This window comes from Geotrypetes seraphini, chromosome 15 (assembly GCF_902459505.1).
Source record: "Geotrypetes seraphini chromosome 15, aGeoSer1.1, whole genome shotgun sequence".
NCBI classification, from domain to species: domain Eukaryota; kingdom Metazoa; phylum Chordata; class Amphibia; order Gymnophiona; family Dermophiidae; genus Geotrypetes; species Geotrypetes seraphini.
The window spans coordinates 8,009,738-8,031,703 of NC_047098.1; the positions used below are offsets into that span (position 1 = coordinate 8,009,738).

The 21,966-nt window shown below is 44.5% G+C and overlaps 1 protein-coding gene across 5 annotated transcripts in view; it reads right to left on the reverse strand.

The window, feature by feature from the left end:
• Positions 1-1,819: 1,819 nt before the first annotated feature.
• Positions 1,820-21,966, reverse strand: part of CTRC (chymotrypsin C) — a 55,274-nt gene continuing 35,127 nt past the window's right edge. For 4 of the 5 annotated variants that reach the window (XM_033922126.1, XM_033922123.1, XM_033922122.1 and 1 more), the window contains 8 exons: positions 21,249-21,337; positions 21,062-21,159; positions 19,828-19,950; positions 17,371-17,507; positions 15,471-15,616; positions 14,188-14,340; positions 9,536-9,619; positions 2,481-2,569 (listed from right to left, as the gene is read on the reverse strand). In XM_033922126.1, coding sequence (XP_033778017.1) covers positions 9,602-9,619; positions 14,188-14,340; positions 15,471-15,616; positions 17,371-17,507; positions 19,828-19,950; positions 21,062-21,159; positions 21,249-21,302 — 729 coding nt within the window. In that variant the 5' untranslated portion in view covers positions 21,303-21,337 and the 3' untranslated portion in view covers positions 2,481-2,569; positions 9,536-9,601. Of the gene's footprint in view, positions 1,893-2,480; positions 2,570-9,535; positions 9,620-14,187; positions 14,341-15,470; positions 15,617-17,370; positions 17,508-19,827; positions 19,951-21,061; positions 21,160-21,248; positions 21,338-21,966 lie in introns of those variants that run through there. The other variant, XM_033922124.1, reaches the window with a different exon arrangement.

The window sequence follows — 21,966 nt, forward strand, 5'->3', positions numbered from 1 at the left end:
GGGGAAGTACTGTAGTTGAGAGAGTTACATTCAAGTACAATAGGTATTTTCCTGGAGGGTTTAAAATCTAAGGGCCCCTTTTTCAAAGCCATGGTAGCTAATCCTATGGGCTACGTCGCATCTACCACACTGGTACTCGCTACCACGACTTTGTAAAAGGGGCCTTAAGCCTGAAGTAGAAGCAGTGAAGAGTTAAGGGTCCTGTTTAGTAAGCTAATGTTTAACGTGGGATGCTCTGAAGCAGTGGGTCCCAACCCTGTTCTGGAGGACCACCAGCCAGTCGGGTCTTCGGGACAGCCCTAATGAATATGCATGACAGAGATTTGCATATAATGGAGGAGACAGTCATGCAAATCTGCCCCATGAATATTCATCAGAGCTATCCCGAAAACCCAACTGGCTGGTGGTCCTCCAGGACAGGGTTGGGAACCACTGCTTCAGAGCATACCACATTAAACATTAGCGCCTAACACAGCTTACTAAAGCATTCCGTGTTCGATTTTGTCATTCGTGCACACCAGTGGTTCCCAAACCTGTCCTGAGGGACCCCCCAGCCAGTCAGGTTTTCAAGATATCCCTAATGAATATGCAAGAGAGAGATTTGCATACCTGTCACTTCCTTTATATGCAAATCTCTCTCATGCATATTCATTAGGGATATCTTGAAAACCTGACTGGCTGGGGGTCCCCTAGGACAGGTTTGGGAACCACTGGTGCACACTAAGCCCGATAGGTACCATCGACTCGTGTTCAAGTCCTTACGAATTGATAATAATAATAATAATAATAATAATGAACATCAAGTTTTCATGGCAGAATACAGAAGTAGATTGCCAGGCCTTCTGCACGGTATAAATTTGATGTTGTCACAATTGTCGCATCAAACGCGATCCTTTGCCTCCAACGCTGCCCAACATGAACTGCATCATTTCTCTAGTCCAGGGGTGTCCAATGTCGGTCCTCGAGGGCCGCAATCCAGTTGGGTTTTCAGGATTTCCCCAATGAATATGCATGAGATCTATTAGCATACAATGAAAGCAGTGCATGCAAATAGACCTCATGTATATTCATTGGGGAAATCCTGAAAATCCGACTGGACTGCGGCCCTCGAGGACCGACATTGGACACCCCTGCTATAAATCTATACGACGCTTTGCTTCATACCATAATGACAATCTTCAGCATTTATTGAGCCTTAATGGCTTGCCAGTTAAGCAATAGAAGGGCCGTGGGGCACCATTGTTGGGCTCTGCTTAGGGCATCAGCTGGCCTTAATCCAGCCCTGATTCAAGTGTATATTTATAAAATACGTGTATCCTTCATGACTCCACCCACCTTCTGCCCAAACTCCTCCCTCAAAGGTGTCTACACTCAAGATCAGGGGTCCCCAAAATCCCTCCTTGAGGGCCGAATCCAGTCGGGTTTTCAGGATTTCCCCAATGAATATGCATGAGATCTATGTGCATTCACTGGTTTCAATGCATATTCATTGGGGAAATCCTGAAAACCCAACTGGATTCGGCCCTCAAGGAGGGACTTTGGGGACCCCTTCTCAAGAAGATTAAAAAAACCAGGTGCATTTATATGTGCGTAACTCTGGGGTGATTTTATAATCACTTTATTCCACGGGTAAAACTGATAAAACGATCCCCATTCCATTCACAGAAAGAAAGAAATCTGATAGGATGTTATGAATACATAGGAGGGAACTAGGAAAATATGTTTTTTGATACGCTCTCTGGTCTCAGGGCTGCTACATCCCTGCTGTTTCATGTTCTTTCTTAGCATCATTACCTAATGCAGTGAGCAGCCGTCAGGACCCAGTCAGAGGCAATCAGAGTCCCCCCACAGGTGTGATACCAGCTTCCACTGGATTGGTACTGAAGGGAGGCCTGAACGAAGACAAAAGAGCTAGTTTTACATACAATTCACACCTGCAAACGGTCATGAGATTTACGAATGTCAAAATACACACTAGGGCCGGATTCTCAAACCTTACCTTGCCTTTAAGCTATGGTCGCTAAACCAGTTCCCCTCCTGATCTCTTTCTCTCCCTGCCTTCTCTTTGTTTCTCTCCCACCCTTTTCAGCTTACTCAGTCTCATTTGCTTTCTCCACAGCTGGACCCGAATGCGAACAGTCCCCAATTCCCCCATATCCGACCTGCGCAGGTCTCCGCCACAGTGGTTTCTTCCTCCCAGCTCATGCTGTCTGCCCTTAAGCATGAAAAACAGGCTAATTCTCAAGATCACGCCTCTGAAAATGAATTTATTGTCCAAACAGCTCCTTTTCATATCTACATTCCAGTTCTAATCATCAAAGACCTACTGATTAATGGTGTATGCGGTTTTCTTTCTTTGATTTTATCGCAGCCCCTCGATTCTTCACCCAAATTGTTTGCTAGAAAAACCTCTAAGATAAATCCAGTTGTCTAGCGGCTGAGCCCAGAAGCAAAGCATAGAGGATGCTTCTCCTGCTTACCTGCCAGGGCCAGCTGTGCGCTCTTGCCTCGATGCCACCAACCACTCTGGACAGGATCGGTAAGTAGGTGGGAGCCCCACAGCCCAGAGCTGAATAGGACACATTTTAAAGAGAGCCACGTTGGCAACCGAAGGGATGAAGTGTATACAGTACAGGGTAACACAATTAACAAGACTACAGATTTAATGCATTGTACAATGTCATAATATAGGCCATATTGTAGAGTGCTACAGCCACAGCAGTCAACCAGCAGGTGAAACAGTACAGGAATCCCTCTCCCCAAAAAATGTTGAGGTAGACTCTGTGGTTATTTGAATAGTTTTACAGCTGTAATTTGTTCTTGCTGTACACCGCCTTGGGTAATTAATTTTTGTCCCAAAAACTGCTAAATAAATCATAATCAGTCAACAAGTCACATGCACTGCCGCCAACATAGAGAAAAATATTTCATGCATAGTCATTAAATATCCTGGAAAAACCAAACGGCAGGAAATGTGGACCCAACAAGAACTTCTTCAAAGGTGCTTATTCTCATTCAGATCCAGACCATACATGAGCCTTTGTCTCCTAAAACATACCTTCTACCACCAGCACTACAGCCAGTAGGATACGAATCATCGTGGCGTTTGGTTTGGACCCCGGAGCTCTCTGAAGCTACACAAGATGTTCCGCTGCAGTACCTCACTATATATACAGCCACCAGCTAGGGAGGGGTGTGGTAGTATATTTAAATATGGCCGCCAGCTGGGGAGCTATGACTTCCGTGATTCTAAGCCCTGCTGCCAAGCACAGTGTATTTACACGTCTTATCAGGGTGCGCACGTAAGGCAGTTTTCTCACCAGCTGTTATGTCCCAGCCCTCAAGGATTTTGGTTTGTGATAAAGAAAATGGAAAATTGGACAGCACCTACATTATCATTTGTTCCGTTGCATCACAGCAAAAACTTGAAACTTTTGAGTAGCACCAGTGTCAAAGATTTATGTCTTGTCATTGTCTATTTACTTTCTATCCTGAAACTCTTATTGTGTACATTTTTACCCCCTGGACCAGGGGTTCTCAACCCCGTCCTTGAGACACACCTAGTCAGTCAGGTTTTTAGGATATGGAATTTGTCTTTTTGTAATTAGGGTAAACACCCCAGAGGTTGTGGATAACATGAGGCGGGATCTGGCGTAGCTTGAAGAATAGTCAGGTAATTTGCAACTAAGATTTAATGCTACAAAAGGCAGGATCTTGCACTTGGGCTGCAAAAATCCAGAAGAACAGTATGGTATGGGAAGCAAGGAACTTCTGTGCGTGAAAGAAGAGAGGGACTTGGGGTGGGATTGTGTCTGATGATCTCAGGGTGGCAAAACAAGTAGAAAAGGTGATGGTCAAAGCTAGGAAGATGCTGGGGTGCATAAGGAGAGGAATGAGCAGTAGGAAAAGGAAGGTGATAATGCTGTTTTGTCTTTGGTGAGGCCCCATTTGGAATACTGTGTACAATTTTGGAGAATCCCACCCTCAAAAAGATATGAATAGGATGGAATCGGTCCAGAAGGCTACTACAAAATTGGTTTGTGGCTTCATAAATCATAGGGGGACAAACTTAGGGACCTTAATATGTTTACTCTGGAGGAAAGACAGGAGAGAGGGGATAAAATAGAGATGTTTAAATATCTGCGTGGCATTAATGTACAGTTTTCAAATGAAGGAAAACTCCAGAAGGAGAGGTGATAGGCTCAAGAGTAATGTAAAAAAGTGTTTCTTTACAGAAAGGGTGGTAGATGCATGGAATGGTCTCCTGGTGGAGGTGGTGGAGATGAAGACTGTTTCTGAATTTAAGATAGCGTGGGACAGGTATGTGGGATCTCTTAGTTAGAAGAGGAGATAGTGGATGGTGTGGAACGGTAGACTAGATGGGCCATTTGGCCTTTATCTGCCAACATGTTTCTTTCTTTCTAAGTATGCAAATCTATCTCATGCCCCATGCTTGGGGAGGCAGGAGAGGGCAGCTGGAGCGTCGGCGAGTGAAGGAAATCACTCGCAGTATGCTCTGACCGCCTCTTCCTGTACTAAAGTCGGGCTACACCAATCAGGAGCTGCATGTCAAAGCAGGAAGAGGTGGACTGAGAATAGCGTGAATGATTGAAACCGCAAATTCACGGGGAACGCTGTAAACCACTTCAAATGTGTAACCACAAAAAAAGCAGTATACAAGTCCTATTCCTTTTCCCTCTTAGTTAAAAATCCTTTTAAATCTTGTTTCGAAAGAGAACCATTAACACTGTCAATTCTGCTTTCTTCTCTGGCCTCCCTGGCTGAATGATAAATTCGGTTGCTCATGCTCTTTGCCTGTGCCTTCTGACTACTTCAAAGGTACAAATGTGTTTTGTAAGTATTTTTAATAGCAATTTAGGTAACTGATATGATGTCAAGGCCCTTTTTTAAAGAACAGTAAGAGAAGAATTCAGACATCCAGGCTGGGACATTCTCGATTCCAAAGGTGTTATACAAAAGGCTCCACCAAGTGCAAAGTAAAAACCAAATAAGAATATACAGGGGAGCACGTGTATTTGCAGGCAACACACAGCAGGAAGAGCTGTGTGGGTGCTTGAGCACCCCCAATATTGAATAAATTCCTTAAGTGTGCCCAGGAAGAGGTAACTTCCATTGGATTTAGCACCCCCCATTATTTTGAAAAGTTGGCTCCTAAGAGGGGCACTGCTTCCATGTGTAGCCATCCACCTGGACATATTAAATGCCACCAATCCTGCGGTGAAGCTACAAATTATATTTTTCTTCCATTTCGAGGTGGAAATAAACAACAGAGGATTAAGAAGAATGAATCCCTTAATCTCTCGCGTAATACCTGGGGCAAAATCTTGACTTTTTAGAAACATATGCGTGCCTTTGAGCTGGAGTAAAACTCGATGGAGACATTTTTTCCCTTAAAGGTATATTTCTTTTGTGAGATGCAGATTTTTCTCCCCAAACCACAGTCTCTGCTATCCTCCTCAGAAATCTCTGCAAGGTGCGGTTCTACAGATGTAAAGAATGGCTTCCTGAAATCACCATTTGCATGGCTATGCAATCTAAAGCGTTGGCTCAGTAGCCAAATGTGTCTTCAAGGGCCTGATGCTAGCATTCAGATCCTTGCATGACATGGCGCCGGACTACTTGATGGCTAAGCTTCCTCCGTATGTGCTGAACCGGTCCCTCTGCTCCCAGGATGAAACAAGCCTCAAAACACCCCCTGGTCGAGCCCTTCAACCGCAAACCGCCAGGCGACGTTCCTACTCCCACTTCATACCGAGGCACTGGAATCAACTGACTCCTCAGATCAGGACTCCTCAATTTTTGGAAAGCAATAAAAACAGACCCGTTCATCAAACTCCCCTGCCCATGACCGATGGACGACAAAGAAATGCATATTGGTACCAGATTCCAGTATGTGTCACATTAGGAAAACTGTATGGAAAAATCCTGCACTGTAACTATGGCACATTGTGACCTGTACATTGTAGATTATATATATTGGTTTTAGATTCCTGGTATGTGTCAAATTAGGATGAAAACTTGTTATCGTAAACTTGCACTGTAATTATGGCAGATCATAACCTGTTGTGATTATGATTATTGAGAGTTTCTATACCGCTACTAATGACTAGGGAGTTAATTCAGAGCGGTCTACATGAGCCTCTGCAAAGGTGCTATAATACATGAGCTTCTGTAAAGGTGTTACAATACATTAGCTTCTGTAGAGATGGCACCATAAGGAGTTGTGAGGTGTTACAATGCATGGGCTCTATACTGAAATACACAGAGCTCTATGGAGGTGTTAGAGTTATTAATACCGGCATGTATTTTAAACCATGTTTCAGTATATAATCCTAATGCTTTTCCCTCCCTATGTTGAGATTAAAAGTGGCACGAACCTCAGATTTTTGAGGACGTGCATTTTACCCCTTCCCTCTCTTCCTTCTGTTTTTCTAACTCTTCTCTTTTTCCTTCTGTGCTTCTCTACACTGTAACCAGTCTCCCTCTCTCTCCATTCAGCTTCCCAGTGCGTGAGAGTGAGGGGGCTCTGTGCTGTGGCGTAATAAGGGGGGGCAGAATGCTCCCGGCACCATCTTGGCAGAGGTACTGGCACCTATCCAACCCCCCCCCCCACCTCCCTGGACCTCTTTAGATCGTTGCCAATGCAATCAACTCCTCCGGCCTGCTGCTTGCACTGGCCCCGCTCTAAAATCACTTCCGGGGCCAGGAACTGATGTCAGATGAGAAGCCAACACCAGTGTGAGCAGCAGGCCAGAGAAGCTTCTCGCATGGGTGAAGATTTAAAGAAGTACGGGGAGGGGGGCAGGGAGGGTGCAAAAGTGGTATGGGGCAGGGAAGGAGAGAGAGAGCAGGGAAGGAGCAGGTGGGGGGGCAGAGAGGCGGAGGAGGGGGACGCCACCGCCCCAAGCATCTCCTAGCCTCGTCACGCCACCAGCTCTATGCATATGAGTATGTGAAGCTCTCCAAGTGTGTGTGTGCGTGCGTGCGTGCAAAGATATCAACATAGAGGGTGCTAAATTTGGCTGTTTCTTCTACACTTTCTTACCAAACTTTTAGGAAGTCAATCAAAACTCATCTCTTTGACAAATTTCCCTGACTCCATTTCTATCATGATGTACTTCTAAAACACTTCCAGGAAAAATTTGATTAATCTTAGCATGCTAATGTAATTATGAAAGTTTTTTGTAATATCGTTGTCTGTATGCAGTCTCTTCTTCTGTAAACCGCTCTGAACTGTTTGTGGTATTGCGGTATATAAAAATAAAGTTATTATTACAAGGTATGTATATTTTCTGGCCCAATTTGATTTCTCAGCGCCTTGTTTAACAAGATCGGCCAATCCTTTTGTGGACCCAGTTATTAAGGGTAGGAAACGATCGGCAGTGGCGGAAAGCTCGCTCGCCTTTCATGCTGCCCGCGGTGGGCTGGATTTCTTCACTACGATTGTGGGCTCTTCCTGTTGTATGCATTTTAGATGTCAGCTGAAGACTTATTTGTTTAGTAAATTCCTTACACCTTGTTATCAATTCGCCAGGGTTCTCCGGCTTTCTTTGCATTTGTAAACCAAGTTGAACTGTGACGTATATACAGTATATAAATCAATTATCCCGCCACAGCATTGTGACAAAGTACAAGTACAAACTGTTTAGCTGTTAACGTCCTTCAAACTAGTCTCCCGGGTTGTCTTGTGTGTCATCCAATTCGTGAGGGACACACTGTGAATGCACGGCATTGTAAGTCATTTGTGCTGTACCACCTGCCCTCGTGCAGAACTGTTGGACAACGCCTTAATCCTACATGACAACGCTGTATAGGATGTTAACACTTAAACAGACTCACTCTCGGGCTGATTGTGTTCTTGGTTTAGTGAAACAGCTAACATTGATGCCTTGTTTGTTAAAAAGATGATTTCAGATGTCACGTTTTTCGCTTCTCCTCTACCAGAGACCACTGCACTCATCTCTCATCCGGTGGCAATATAAGAACATAACAATTGCCGCTGCTGGGTCAGACCAGTGGTCCATCATGCCCAGCAGTCCACTCATGCGGTGGCCCTCTGGTCAAAGACCAGCAACTTATCTGAGACTAGTCCTACCAGTGTACCTCCTTGTTCATTATCAACTTGTCTTTGTCTTGAATCCCTGGAGGGTGTTTTCCCCTATGACAGACTCCGGAAGAGTGTTCCAGTTTCCCACCACTCTCTGGGTGAAGGAATACTTCCTTACATTGAATCCCTGGAGGGTGTTCTCCCCTATTTGAATCCCTGGAGGGTGTTTTCCTCTATAACAGCCTCCGGAAGAGCGTTCCAGTTTTCCACCACTCTCTGGGTGAAGAAGAACTTCCTTACGTTTGTACGGAATCTATCCCCTTTCAACTTTAGAGAGTGCCCTCTCGTTCTCCCTACCTTGGAGAGGGTGAACAACCTGTCTTTATCTACTAAGTCTATTCCCTTCAGTACCTTGAATGTTTTGATCATGTCCCCTCTCAATCTCCTCTGTTCGAGGGAGAAGTGACCCAGTTTCTCTAATCTTTCGCTGTACGGCAGCTCCTCCAACCCCTTAACCATCTTAGTCGCTCTTCTCTGGACCCTTTCGAGTACCATGTCCTTCTTCATGTACGGCGACCAGTGCTGGACGCAGTACTCCAGGTGAGGGCGCACCATTGCTCGGTACAGCGGCATGATAACCCTCTCCGATCTGTTCGTGATCCCCTTCTTTATCATTCCTAGCATTCTGTTTGCCCTTTTCGCCACCGCCACACATTGCATGGACGGCTTCATCGACTTGTCGATCAGAACTCCTAAGTCCCTGTCTTAGCCCCGGACATCCTGTATTCGTGCATGAGATTTTTGTTACCAACATGCTTCACTTTACACTTGTCCACACTGAACCTTATCTGCCATGTCGAAGCCCATTCCTCGAGCCTGATTAAGCCACGTTTGTGTTTTGCTCGCTGTCTGAAACGTGAGGTAGTTCCCTCTTTTTGTACAATCCCATCCTAACCTATATTGCTCGTTTCTTGATTTTTGCTTTTGAGTTTTGATGGGATTCTTTTTTCTTGCTTGACGTCACTTCCTCAGATATCCCCTTACTATCTTGTGAGCAGTGCTTAGTCCCACATGATGTCATTGAAAGAGAGGACTTTATTTTAGGAAGTTCATGTGAAGGTCCAAACAGTGTTACCCGGACCGATGGACACATCAACAGCGATCGTTCGCTCCCAAATCAAGTTTAAGCAAAAATACTAGAATCTGAACTTTTCTGTCTGAATCTGAAGGGACAACGGAGGGCATGTGAGAACAATTTTTTAAATAGTTTATTTTAGTTTTGGTGCTTACTGATATGCTATGATATCTCTGACTATTCAATTTTATACGTATTTTAGGATTTTTTTTTTTTTCATTATTATGAGGGGGGGGGGTTCCTTCTGCCCTCGGTATTGTGAGAGAAAGGTTTCTGGAAAGTATACACTTTAAAATAAAAGAGTATTTGCAACAAAGTCATTGATTCAATACATTTTTATTGGAATCATCTGCACAGTCTTCTTTTCACAGACGGGGTGACATCACTGATTTGACCCTTCAGTTAGAAGCGATTTTCTGTCATAGAAGGAGAAACAGTATTAATAACCTCCACATTAAAAAAATGTATTTATTTATTCAATTTTCTATACCATTCTCCCAAGGGAATTCAGAATGCTTTACATGAATTTATTCAGATACTCAAGCATTTTTCCCTGTCTGTCCTTGTGAGCTCACAATCTATTTAATGTACCTGGGGCAAAGGGGGATTAAGTGACTTGCCCAGGGTCACAAGGAACAATGTGGGTTTGAACCCACAACCTCAGGGTGCTGAGGCTGTAGCTTTAACCACTGCGCCACTCTAGAATCAAAATGTAGTAAAAGTGAGCCAAGTATAAGACAGTCAAGCCATTATGACATCACTGATGAGGTTGGCTCTTATTGGTGGTTGAGGCATTATGATGTCACAATACCAACTCTACTTATCAGAGGCTGAAACTTTTCACACTTTATTTATTCAATTTTCTATATTGTTCTCCCAGGGGCGCTCAGAACGGTTTACATGAGTTTATTCAGCTACTCAAGCATTTTCCCTGTCTGTCCTAGTGAGCTCATAATCTAATGTACCTGGGTCAATGGGGGGATTAAGTGACTTGCCCAGGGCCACAAGGAGCAGCGTGGGTTTGAACCCACAACCCCAGGGTGCTCAGGCTGTAGCTGTAACAACTACGTCACGCACTCAGGCAACCAGGACTGACTTCTCATTTTCTTCCAGGAGGCTTTGGCTTCTCAAGAGTTCCGTCACTTTACTAATTGCCCTAACGAGACTAACCATCTGCTTTAGAAACCCATTATTTAAGAAACCAAAAAGAATTTGATACAGACTCTTTTTCTAATTGAGGGGCTTTTTAAAAATAAAGATCATTAAGCCCTTAGGCCCCCAACTCTATAAATAGCGCCCAGGACATAGGTGCGGAGGGAACGTGGTGCACAGCACCATTTATAGAATCGTCCTTAACTTAGACAGACCCTATTTAGGCGCCTAAGTACACTTTAGGTACATATACGCAAAACACGCCCACAATTCGTACACAATCCACCCCTAACCATGTCTACTTTGGGACAGGCACCTATCTAGGGTTGCCTATTTTACTATAGCAAAATCAGGATCCCCCTAGGCCCGCCCCCAGGCCCATCCAGTTCCACCTATCCCCACCCCATTACACCCCAGCCCCACCCTAGCTCCACCCCCTGCCCGACGCAATTTAGAGAAGGCTCTTTTCAAAACCCGGACAGAATGCCAGGTTTTGAAAAGTCGTCCGGACTCCCCCCCCACCCCCCCACCCCACCGGACATGTTCTCAAAAGGAGGACATGTCCGGGGAAATCCGGACTTCTGGTAACCCTACACCGGCCTGAAATTTAGGCATCTGTTATAGAACCGGGGCTTTAATGTGCAGTTAGGGCCGGATTCTGTAAACGGTGCCGTTATCGACGGCCACCCTAAAAAGCGGTCGCCGAACGCGTGCCAACCACGCAACCGTGCCGTTTACAGAATCGTGGCTTTCTTCAAAGGGTAGGCGCCAGAGTTTTAAAGGTCTACATTTACGGCGCCTACCTTTGACGAGAATCGCATCTGTAGAGGCGCCATAGAACGCCTAATGTCATTTCCGGCACTAGCCACACCTACTGCGGCCTTAGGCGTTCTAAGCTGCCTCCCTAGATGCGATGAAGGCGCTGTTTTTCTAGGCTCCTATAGGTGCCTTCATTAGTTTTGTTTAAACTATTTTTAAATGGCTTTACCAATTAACCCTCCCCTCTTCTATGAAGCCGCATTAGCGTTTTTTATTGCCATCCATAGGGGTAAAAGTTCCGACGCTATAAAATGCTAATGGTAGGGTATCTAACTTAAAGCGTCTTTTATAGAATACGGGCCTTAGTGGAAAACAGGTTACTAGACAAATGCGTTCCAGCTTTTGTGGTATTTTTCCTGTTTCCATGTGCTAAATCAGTGTATCGCACGCCTTGTGCTGCGAGACGCCGACAAGGAGGAGAGGTGCCGGCTGACTGCTCACAGGACGTGCCTCTCGCACGTTCAGGGTCTAGCCGGAGGGCCTCCGTGCCTGCACGTGCTCATGATGTCATTGCGTCAACGCCTGCGCACTTCCGGGTGCCTTCCGGCTGCAGCGCTAGGTTTCGTGTGCCCCGGTGCCAAAAGGTTTGCAGGGCACTGTGCTAAATCTTGCATTGTTTGAATTTTTCCCTAGGGGTGTGGCATTGGCAGAGCACGAGCATGGAAGCCTTAATCTTACTAGTGCATTAGGGTTTCCACATGTTAATTAATGCAGAATTTAGGAGACACTAAGTGCTCCTGGATTAACTTTCTACAGGTCCCGCATGCCAATAAAATAGGCGAGACCACTTCTAAGATATTTCTTTGCTCAAATTTTTCTTATATAATCTATAAAAGCCTCCCAAAGACCTCTATTGTAATGGTTCAGGTGACACAAATAATATAATAGTGTCCGTCATCCCCCCCCCTCCCGCCTTCTGCCAAGAAGAAGTCAACACAGATCAGTTATACAATAAAAAATATTTGTAAATCATATATCTTGTCGGCTATGATGGTCCCAATGGCATCCTCTGCACTATGGTTGGTGGTCTGAGCATTTCACTTCACAATAAATAAATACTTGAGTTGAAAGTTGATTTAATAAGGTATACAACTGAGTATCCTGTGGTTTGCTAAGATTCATATAATTTTAATGACAATTACTTCTCTGACATGCTCTAGAATACCCACAGATTTCTTTCATGAGCTGTTTCCAGTATTTGGGACTTAATCACTTCTCTCTAAATCACTAACTATTCTCTGTACTCTTTTTAAATCTCTAATCTTATAAAGCTATACAGTGCCTGTTTACACATTGCGGCCCCATATACACTGTAAAAAGATCATTGGTCTAATACTAACATACACTTAAAAATATAAGAACATAAGAAGCTGCCTCCACTGGGTCAGACCAGAGGTCCATCGTGCCCAGCGGTCCGCTCCCGCGGCGGCCCATCAGGTCCACGTCCTGTAAAGTGGTTTCTGACTATTCCTGTAACCTACCTCCACTTCTATCTGTACCCCTATGTTAATTCTTAATTTTTTCATTTGTATGGACCTTTGGATATCAAGTGGACCATCACTAATGCCCAGCAATCTCTTGTCTTCATCAGTCCACTTTATTGTTTATTTACTCAAAACTCTAAAATTTATTTAATTTCATACTTATTCTTAATTTCCATAACTATTTCTTCATTGTATTTCATTTTAGTTTCCTTACTTAATGTCTTTTTCTTCTAATTTAATCTTATTACTTAGCTTCTTAGCTTCGAGGTTAGCTCTCAAATGTTCATCAATGCCACCTCTCCCGACATGCATGTTTCAAACAACGTTTTTTTCCCTCAGGGTCGAGGGGAACAATCGAGTATGTGCAGTCTTAGTTGGGAAGCATGCAACTTGATGGACTTAGGGTCTTTTGATAGATAGTTTATAGTTTATAGTTTATAGTTTATTCAATTTTTGATTAAACGCCTTTTCGTTACTACAAAGCGTTGTACAGAATAAAAAATATTTACATTTAACAAAAATGACGAAAAGTATTTACATTTATCTAAAATGACAATTAAACATACTTTCTTATAGTAAAAATACAAGACAACAGACCGTACAAACTGGGTAAATGTTGACCCTTAGGCCATTAAACATAAGGAAAAGGGGGAAGAAATACACTTGAAATAGAAAAGTGAGAAACATATAAGGGAAGAACACTTAGGAACTGGGGAGCAGTAAAATTAATAGTTAAGAAAAAGAAGTTCAATTAAAAGCATCATTAAAAAGAAAGCACTTTAAGTTGCTTTTAAAATTTTTTAAGTTTTTTTCCATTTTTATATACAAAGGGAGAGCGTTCCAAATTGTAGGGGCTGTAACAGAAAACGTAGAGGTGCGACGCGTGCCAATGATTTTTAAAGAGGGAACGTTAAGGTTGTATTGAGAGATGGATCTTAAGGTTCTTGGGGGGTCGTAAGGAATCAGAAGTCTATCTATGAAAGCTGGTGTGTTGGTCTGTGTTGTTTTAAATGCCAGAAGTGCGATTTTATAAGTTACCCTATGAGAGACTGGCAACCAGTGGGCCTTTTGAAGCAGAGGGGTAACATGATCGTATTTTTTTGCTCCCGAGATTATTTTAATGGCCGTATTTTGAATAAGTTGCAAGCGTTTTAAATCTTTATGAAAGATACCATTTAGTAAAGAGTTACAATAATCCATTTTTGAAATTACTAGTGAATGAATCAGAATGTTAAGGGAATTAGTATCTAAAAGAGGGACCAGTGATCTAATCATTCTTAGTTTATAATAACAACTTTTTACTATTGCACTTATTTGAGGACGGAATGTTAGCTTATTGTCGATTAAAACGCCTAAAATTTTTGTAGTTGAAATTAATGGAAGTGGATCTCCCTCTGCACCTCAAACAATAAGCCATTCGCTCCAGTAGGGTTGGCCACATTCATTAGCAAAGCTACCTGATGCTTGTGCCAGCTTTGTAGGTGCACGGCTGTGGCTTGACTGAGAGAAGCTTGGATTGGTCTGCTTACCTCATCTATCCAATCGATGTAGCCGGACACCCGAGTGAAGACGGTTGGCTTCTTAGCGTAGTTGCAGCTCAACCCGGAACCGAAGCTCACAATGCCGTGTACTTCCCAAGCACCATTTTCTCCCTGGCAGTTCAGTGGACCTCCAGAGTCGCCCTGTCACGACACGAGATAGACATCTGAACTCAACATCCTTGCTATCTTTTCATAGAGCGCTAACATAACCAGGTATATCCATACCCAACATTTACTCGATTACACTTAGGCCTGCCATAGCTAATCTAGGCGTTCAATTGAGGCCGAAAGCCCGCCTTTTGCACTTGTTCACGTTAAGCATCATCTGCCATTTTGATGCCCAGTCTCCCAGTCTTGCTGGGTCCCGTTGACTGGAGGAATGACCCTTCCACCATCCCCTTCTTCCTACCTAGCATTAACACTGGAAGGGAAGGCAGCACTCAGCTTATTCCCCGTCCCTACAGATTTTCTTTATCTTCCAAGGATAGATATTCAGTGTCGTCTCCCCTCCCCCCCCCGGCATTATTCCCAGATATATCAATACCAGGCCATGTCCAGACACTGGCATTGAACGTCTGAGTTTATGCAGCCGGCTATGTCTAATGAAGTTAAGTGCTTGCTCTCAGTAGAGGTTAAGGTTTTTAAATAATTAAGTTAGGTGCCTAGATCGTCTAGGCCAGGGGTGTCAAATGCCGGTCCCCGAGGGCCGCAATCCAGTTGGGTTTTCAGGATTTCCCCAATCAATATGCATGAGATCTATGCGCATGCACTGCTTTCAATGCATATTCATTGGGGAAATCCTGAAAACTCGACTGGAATATAGTTCTCGAGGACTGGAGTTCCCTACCCCTGACTTAAGCAGTGAAGAGCTGACTCTGCCCACAGTTGCGATATTCAGTAGCACTAGCTGGTTAAATACTGCCCCCCCCCCCCCCCCCGAGCTCAGAGCCTTCCAAAACCTGGCCAAACTGCCGGGTTTTGGAAATCCCTCCAGGCACCTGGACTGTCCTCTGAAAAAGAGGACATGTCCGGTTTTCCCAGATGTCTGCTAACTCTCCCCTACCTCCCCCAAGTAATTTAACTGGCCAGGAGCTATTTCTAGTGGTTAAATTGCTTTGAATATTGATTCCCAATGTGCCTCCTGGCTTGAAAGGATGCTGGTGAGAAAGGAGAAGAAGCAACTTCAGAGTGAGGAGCACTAGCTCATGCTGTCCCCTGTATGTGCTGTTGGCCCCATTTTTTTTGCATTTCTTAGCTGCTAACATGCTTACATTGCATCCAGAAACAACGCCATCTCCTCCAGCGCAAACCATGGTGGGTTTCACTTGGCCGCCCCACCAGTCCTTCTGGGTGCAGGTTGCATGGTCGACCACCGGCAGCAAGGCCTGTTGCAGGTTGTCAGCAATGGGGCCGTTGGCTGAAATGGAGACAAACGCCATGTACAAAAATCAATCTTACGCTCTTCCGCTGCAGGCAGCTCCTTCGAAAGTTGCAGGAAAGCAAGGCGATAAAGCCGGGAGCACATCAGCAGGGTAACTGGGATTTACAGGTGCAGCAAGGTTCCCTAATCCCTATTAGTCTGTATTGAGTAGATTGTAAGCTCTATCGAGCAGGGATTGTCTTTACAGCGCTGAGTACGTCCGGCAGCGAATAGCAGGGGTAGAAGCAGCGGGATTACAAATTGCAGAGCAGGTGGGCTCCGCCACAATTCTGGCCCAGATGCTTTAAACTCACCGCGCCTTTAACGATCGACGCTAAACCAGATCTTGCTGATTCAGCATTGAAGCATTTTACCTACCGATGTATACAATGGCTCACCGCCGTTTTTTCAGTGCTACCTACCAGCCTCCAACTCTGCTACGTACATGAGGTCATTAATATTAAAATTAACGCTCTCAGCGATGCTCTGACATCACCTGTTGATGCACAAAATGAAGTGCCAGCTTTTAATGCTACAGAATCACAAGCTGGTCCGTGGGTGCCAGTAGTTTTAAAAACGCGACTCGGGCGCACGTGTTGAAGGTGCGTCTCAGCCACATGCATCAAAGCTTAGGCTGCCCATTGCAAGCGAGGTAGTTCATCATATTTGGATGGGGGCTGCCAATTGCATGAGGGAAGCATTGGTCCCGCCGAAGTACTGTAAAAAAAAATGTTTTTGCATTTTGCCCCTCCCATTATGACATGCACCTATCACGCGCTCCTATGATTGATGCTCATGCGCATTCGCACATTCATGCATAGACCAGTGGACCAGTGTCTCGCAAACTTTCCAGCCAGCGGCACGCTAAATCCAGTGCACCCGGAAATGCGTGGATGCCCATCTGGCCGCAACCCGCTTCAGTAGAGGAATCCGGGAGGTGCTGGCGGAGAAGGAGAGACGCCGGCCAGGAGGAGAGTCCTCTGCACCGGTTGACTTCCTACAGGACGTGCCTCTCGTCCTGTAGGCCCATCCTGTAGGCCCATCTGGACGTGACCCGCTTCGGTAGAGGAATCTGGGAGGTGCTGGCGGAGGAGAGACGCCGGCCAGGAGGAGAGTCCTCTGCACCGGTTGACTTCCTACAGGACGTGCCTCTCGTCCTGTAGGCCCATGTGGACGTGACCCGCTTCGGTAGAGGAATCTGGGAGGTGCTGGCGGAGAAGGAGAGACGCCGGCCAGGAGGAGAGTCCTCTGCACCAGTTGACTTCCTACAGGACGTGCCTCTCGCCGCGAGGATGATTTTCTTCCTCGCCACGCCTGAAATCTCAGGAGGCACCCTGGTGTGCCGTGGCACACAGTTTGCGACACACTGACGTAAACTATTCTGTGAATCTCGTTTGTCCTTCCTGCTCTTTGCTATCTAAATATTGTAGTTCTTCCCAGCTTCCCTTTGTACCAGGAAGTCATTGTTTGTCAGTTGATATTTTTGTTGCTGTATTAATAATTGTTTTTAATGGGGGTTTTGTTTTTTTTAAACTCTGTAAAACCGCTTTGATATCTGATAAGGCAGTATATCAAATTTTTAATAAACCTGAAATCGGCCAATTTACCAGGACCATAGCATCCCGCAGGATTTTAACAGCGATTTTAGAGCATCTGGGTCTTGATTAGTTATCATGGCAGCTACATATATATATTTTTGTCCTTTTTGTAGGACACGAGCCTACGAGGAATTTGGAGAAGCTCAGCCTTACTTTTGATGCGCCCCCATCCGGTGACAAAGCAGGGGTAATTGTTGGCCAACAGGGCTTGGTTAGCGGGCAAGCAGGCTGGCTGGATGGTGTCGGACAGCTCCACGTGTTGGGAAAGTTTGATGAGGGCAATGTCGTTTCTGAAAGAAAAAGCAGAATGTGCCGAGATTACCAGTCAAGAGAAGAGAGAAGCGTACTTTCTGAATTTCTCAAAGTCCCAAACAAATCTGCCTGTCCCACTTTCCAAATGTAAACCTCAGTCACATCATGCGGCTTGGTGGTGAGAGAACAGAGCTGGAAATGCAAGGGCTTTAATAAATAAGGAATAAGTAAAAAAACAGTCCTACACTTTGCAGCTCCAAAAGCTTTGGGGGTTTTTTCCCCCTAATTGCCAAACTCCTTGTTATAAAATGTGAGCTAATAGAGGCAAGACACCAAAATTGGGCAGAAACCGCAGAAAACACAGGCACCCCTTACTAGAATGGCCCTAAGTGTTTCTGTGTAGATCTGCAAAGGGGGGAGTGACCATGGGAGGGGCCTGGGCAGGTCAGAGGGCATTTCCATAAAAGGAACAAAGTGTTACAGAGGAGTGGCCTAGTGGTAGGGCTGCTGTCTCAGCACCCTGAGGTTGCAGGATCAAATCCCAGCACTGCTCCCTCTGGCCCTGGACAAGTCACCTACCCAGCCACTGCTTTGAATGTGTAGCCACACAAAGGCAGTATATGTCCCATTCCTTTTCCCTTATAGAATAGTGCACCCAACTTGTGCACTGGGATTTGCACCTGGTTTTAGTTGACATAACGCCTTGTGACCAAAGTTGAGTGCGGATCTTGGCATTGCACTCTAGTCTATAAAAGGTGCCCGTCTTGGAACACCCTTTATAGCATCAATGAATAGCGATCCCGACGCATATGCAGACCATCTTCACAGTCCCTCCACAATCCAGTCGGGATTTCCCCAATGAATATGCATGAGATCTATTAGCATACAATGAAAGCAGTGCATGCAAATAGATCTCATGCATATTCATTGGGGAAATCCTGAAAATCAGACTGGATTGCGACCCTTGAGGAGGGACTTTGACACCCCTGCTGTAGATGGTCTACACATGCTTACAGAGCTGCAAATTTTTTTTTTATTTTTTTATTTAACTTTTACTTAACTTTGTACATTTGCTTTTACTTTGCGAGCCCGTGGTTTTAACCCGCTTTAAACCCACAGGTTAAAACCACGGGCTTGCACTGCAGGGAAGGGCAGTTTGGGCAGAGAGCAGGAGAATCGGGGCAGACAATTTACTGATCCAGGCAGCAGAGAGCAGGAGACGGCAGTCAGAAAGGACATGAGCGACTGGTCCCCAGCAGTCGCTTACATTACATTACATTAGAGACTTCTATTCCGCCTATACCTTGCAGTTCAAGGCGGATTACAAAAGAGCTAACTGGACATTTCCAGTGAAGTTACAACAGTTTTGGTTTTTTTTTTTGTTTTGTTTTGGGGTTTTTTTGGTTACAAGGGAGGAGAGGTAGCTGGATTAATTCCGGAAGAACTTGCAAATTGGATATTAAATTGACTGTACGTTACTGTGTGATATAAAAAATAGATTACAGTTAGAGTACAAATAAGATTACGTTACATTTCAGGGATCTGAATACTTGGTTGGCGTTTTGGGGAGGAAGAGATTATTTAAGTGGAGGTTTTGGGGGAGAATTTATCTAGGAGGAGGGGGAAGGGTTGGGTTAAGATGTCTGGATAAATTTTTTGAAAAGCAGAGTTTTGATTTCTTTTCGAAAAGTTTTGAAATCGCCCGTTGCCGTCAACAGGTTGGAGATGGAGTGGTTAGGTTTTGCTGCTTGCGTCGCCAGAAGGCTATCACTTCTGTGTTGATTGGCCAGCCCAGTCGGTGTTTCAGATTTTGTTTAGTGAATCGCTGACTGCCTACTTTGCATGCGCGGATCGGATCAGAGGTTGATCGGCACCAAGGTTAGTGAATGGGGTCAGGGAACAATCCGGTCACAAAGTGGTTGGGACACGATCGGTGTCTTTAGTGAATCTAGCAGTATGTATTTAATAAAATCTGCCCAAATTAAGTCTCTGGGAACTCCTATGCACAGACCATGTACAAGCAGATATCCTCTTTCTGTTCACCCACATTTTACACAAACATGTGGCTGCATAATTTTATACAACTTCTGTATGTAATACTGGCTCTATAAAACTACCCCCAATAAGGAAAATTTACAGACATCATTTACTCAGGTAAATAGGCTATTTAGAAACCAGCCTTCCTGCCAGTAAAAGTGTGCACAGATGGGTCAGTGAATTTGTGTAGCTCTCAGAACCTATTGTCTTGCTTTGAGAGCAATTGCTCTCTGCTGCCCCCCAGAGGCTGCCTAATGGTTGATCCAGCCCAGCTTCTGTGATGCATTCACTGTAACTCAAAAAAGAGGTCAGTAGACTTACACAATAAAAAGGGTATTCCACTTTTCATGGACAATGATCTTCTCTGGAGTAATTATGACCGATCCAGCTTCCTCTTCCAGGAGATTGTGTTTTCCCAGGGCAACGCGGTAAGTCAGCGTATTACTAAATTAAAAACAAAACAAAACCAAGAGCAACAACAAAGGATCAGAATGAAGTGAAAATCAGACTCAGTTTCTCTTTTTACTCCGGAGGTTCAGCACAAAAAGGATCATTCTAGGTAACAGTGTCCCAATTCCTTGAGAAATACCCTCATCTGTCACCACACGATCCACCAATCACATTCGTTATCACAACTGATGGACTTGGCAGCTGGAAAATGAGTAACGAAGGGCTTTGTCCAGTTAGGCTAGGCCTCTACTTCTTTCAGGGGATATATTAAAAAAAGTGGGTCTCTTTTTCCAATCGATTTAATGTTGGTTTTAAAAGAATATCGTTGGGTTTCGTTTGTTTGATTCTTAGTGTACACTAGGGCCCTTTTACTCTAGTGTGGTACAAATGTGCCATTGCCACATGATAATTACAAAAATTGCAACATGGTAACTAATTGAAAAATCTCTGCATTAACTATTGCGAACTGTGGGCCACCGGTGGTAATAGGAGGCTCAGGACCGCGGCTGGAAGACACGATGACATCACACACCTAAGCCTTTTCTCAGTCCTCTACCCTAGGTTTACCAGATTTTCCAAACCAAAAAAATCCGGACCCCTAGACCCGCTCCAGAAAAAGGAGGACATCCAGGTTTTACTTCCATTGCTTACAATGAAAGTAAAACCCGGATGTCTCAGTCTGTCCTCCTTCCTCCCATTGCTTTCAATGGAAGTAAAACCCGGATGTTTCAATCCGTCCTCTTTTTTCTGGAACCATATGGTAACCCTACTCTGGACAGGTCTTGATGTTAAATACCCATAGAGACCACTAACCATAGCATTTGTACGAGTTGCAGCAATATTGAGCATTTTCTTGTCTTAAATGGATAGCTAACAGAGAATGGGTGCAAATGGCTCTGTCTGGACTGAAGAGTGAGATGGCCTCACTCTGCCTTTGCTTCTTCCTCACTTCACCCTTGTACTGTACAGATAGCGCTAGAGCAGTTAGTGGAAATTTTCAGTGGCTGCTGCTAGGTGGAGACCAACAGCTCTTTTGAATATTGACCCTCAAATGCTTTTAGAGAAGTTGGCGTGGCCTCTCCCTGTTGGCAGTAGAGATCATCACCTGATGCAGTGAGCAGCGGTCAAGACCCAGTTGGTGGCAATTAGGGTTCCGCCACAAGTGTGGCCCCACTTGTTGTCTTTGGCATATTGAAGAGAGATCTGTAATTACAAGAAAAGACATGAGCATTAATCCTGTATTTTTCTTTGTTAAGGAGCAAAATGTTTGAAATAAGGGCTCTTCATTTTACCTGCCAGGGATAGCTGTGGGGTCTCACATCTTCTCCTCCCACCACCCTGGACATAATGGGCTCAACAGCTGGTACGCCACAGCTGTAGGCTGCAAAACAGTTTGAAACATAAGGCCAAGGTGTTAAAAGCAATCAAATCGTCAAGCTTCAATTAGTTGATGTATCTTTCCTTGAGGGGAAGGAGGAAGACGTGGAGGTGGCTACACCCCAAAATGTTATGTTAATCAGGTTTTCTGTTCCGCCTTTACCTATTCAGTTTAAGGTCGAATTGCATTACAAGAGGTTGGATCAATTACCCAGGAAGTTATAATGGAAAGTTAGACATGAACATTCGATAGGGTCCTAGTAAAGGTAGGTCAGTATAGATCAGCGGTGGGCAACTGCAGTCCTCGAGGGCCAGAATCCAGTCAGGTTTTCAGGATTTTCCCAATAAATATGCATTAGCCCACTTACTACTATCTAAACTCACCCTTTTCTTGTGCTTTGCCAAACTATTCCACTTGTCTGAGAATCCATTTCCTGTAATACGTTCAGTGTTTAGAAGGATCAGATCTCATTTTGAGAAGAACGAATGGTTCCCTTTCTACTCTTACCACCCTCATTCTCATTTTGAAATGACGGGTTCTGTAGAGGGTGCTATTTTGTTTAATTTTTGTATAAATTCCACAAAAATAGATTGGAGACCATCTCCTGTACATTGCAGTTTTTAAAAATAATC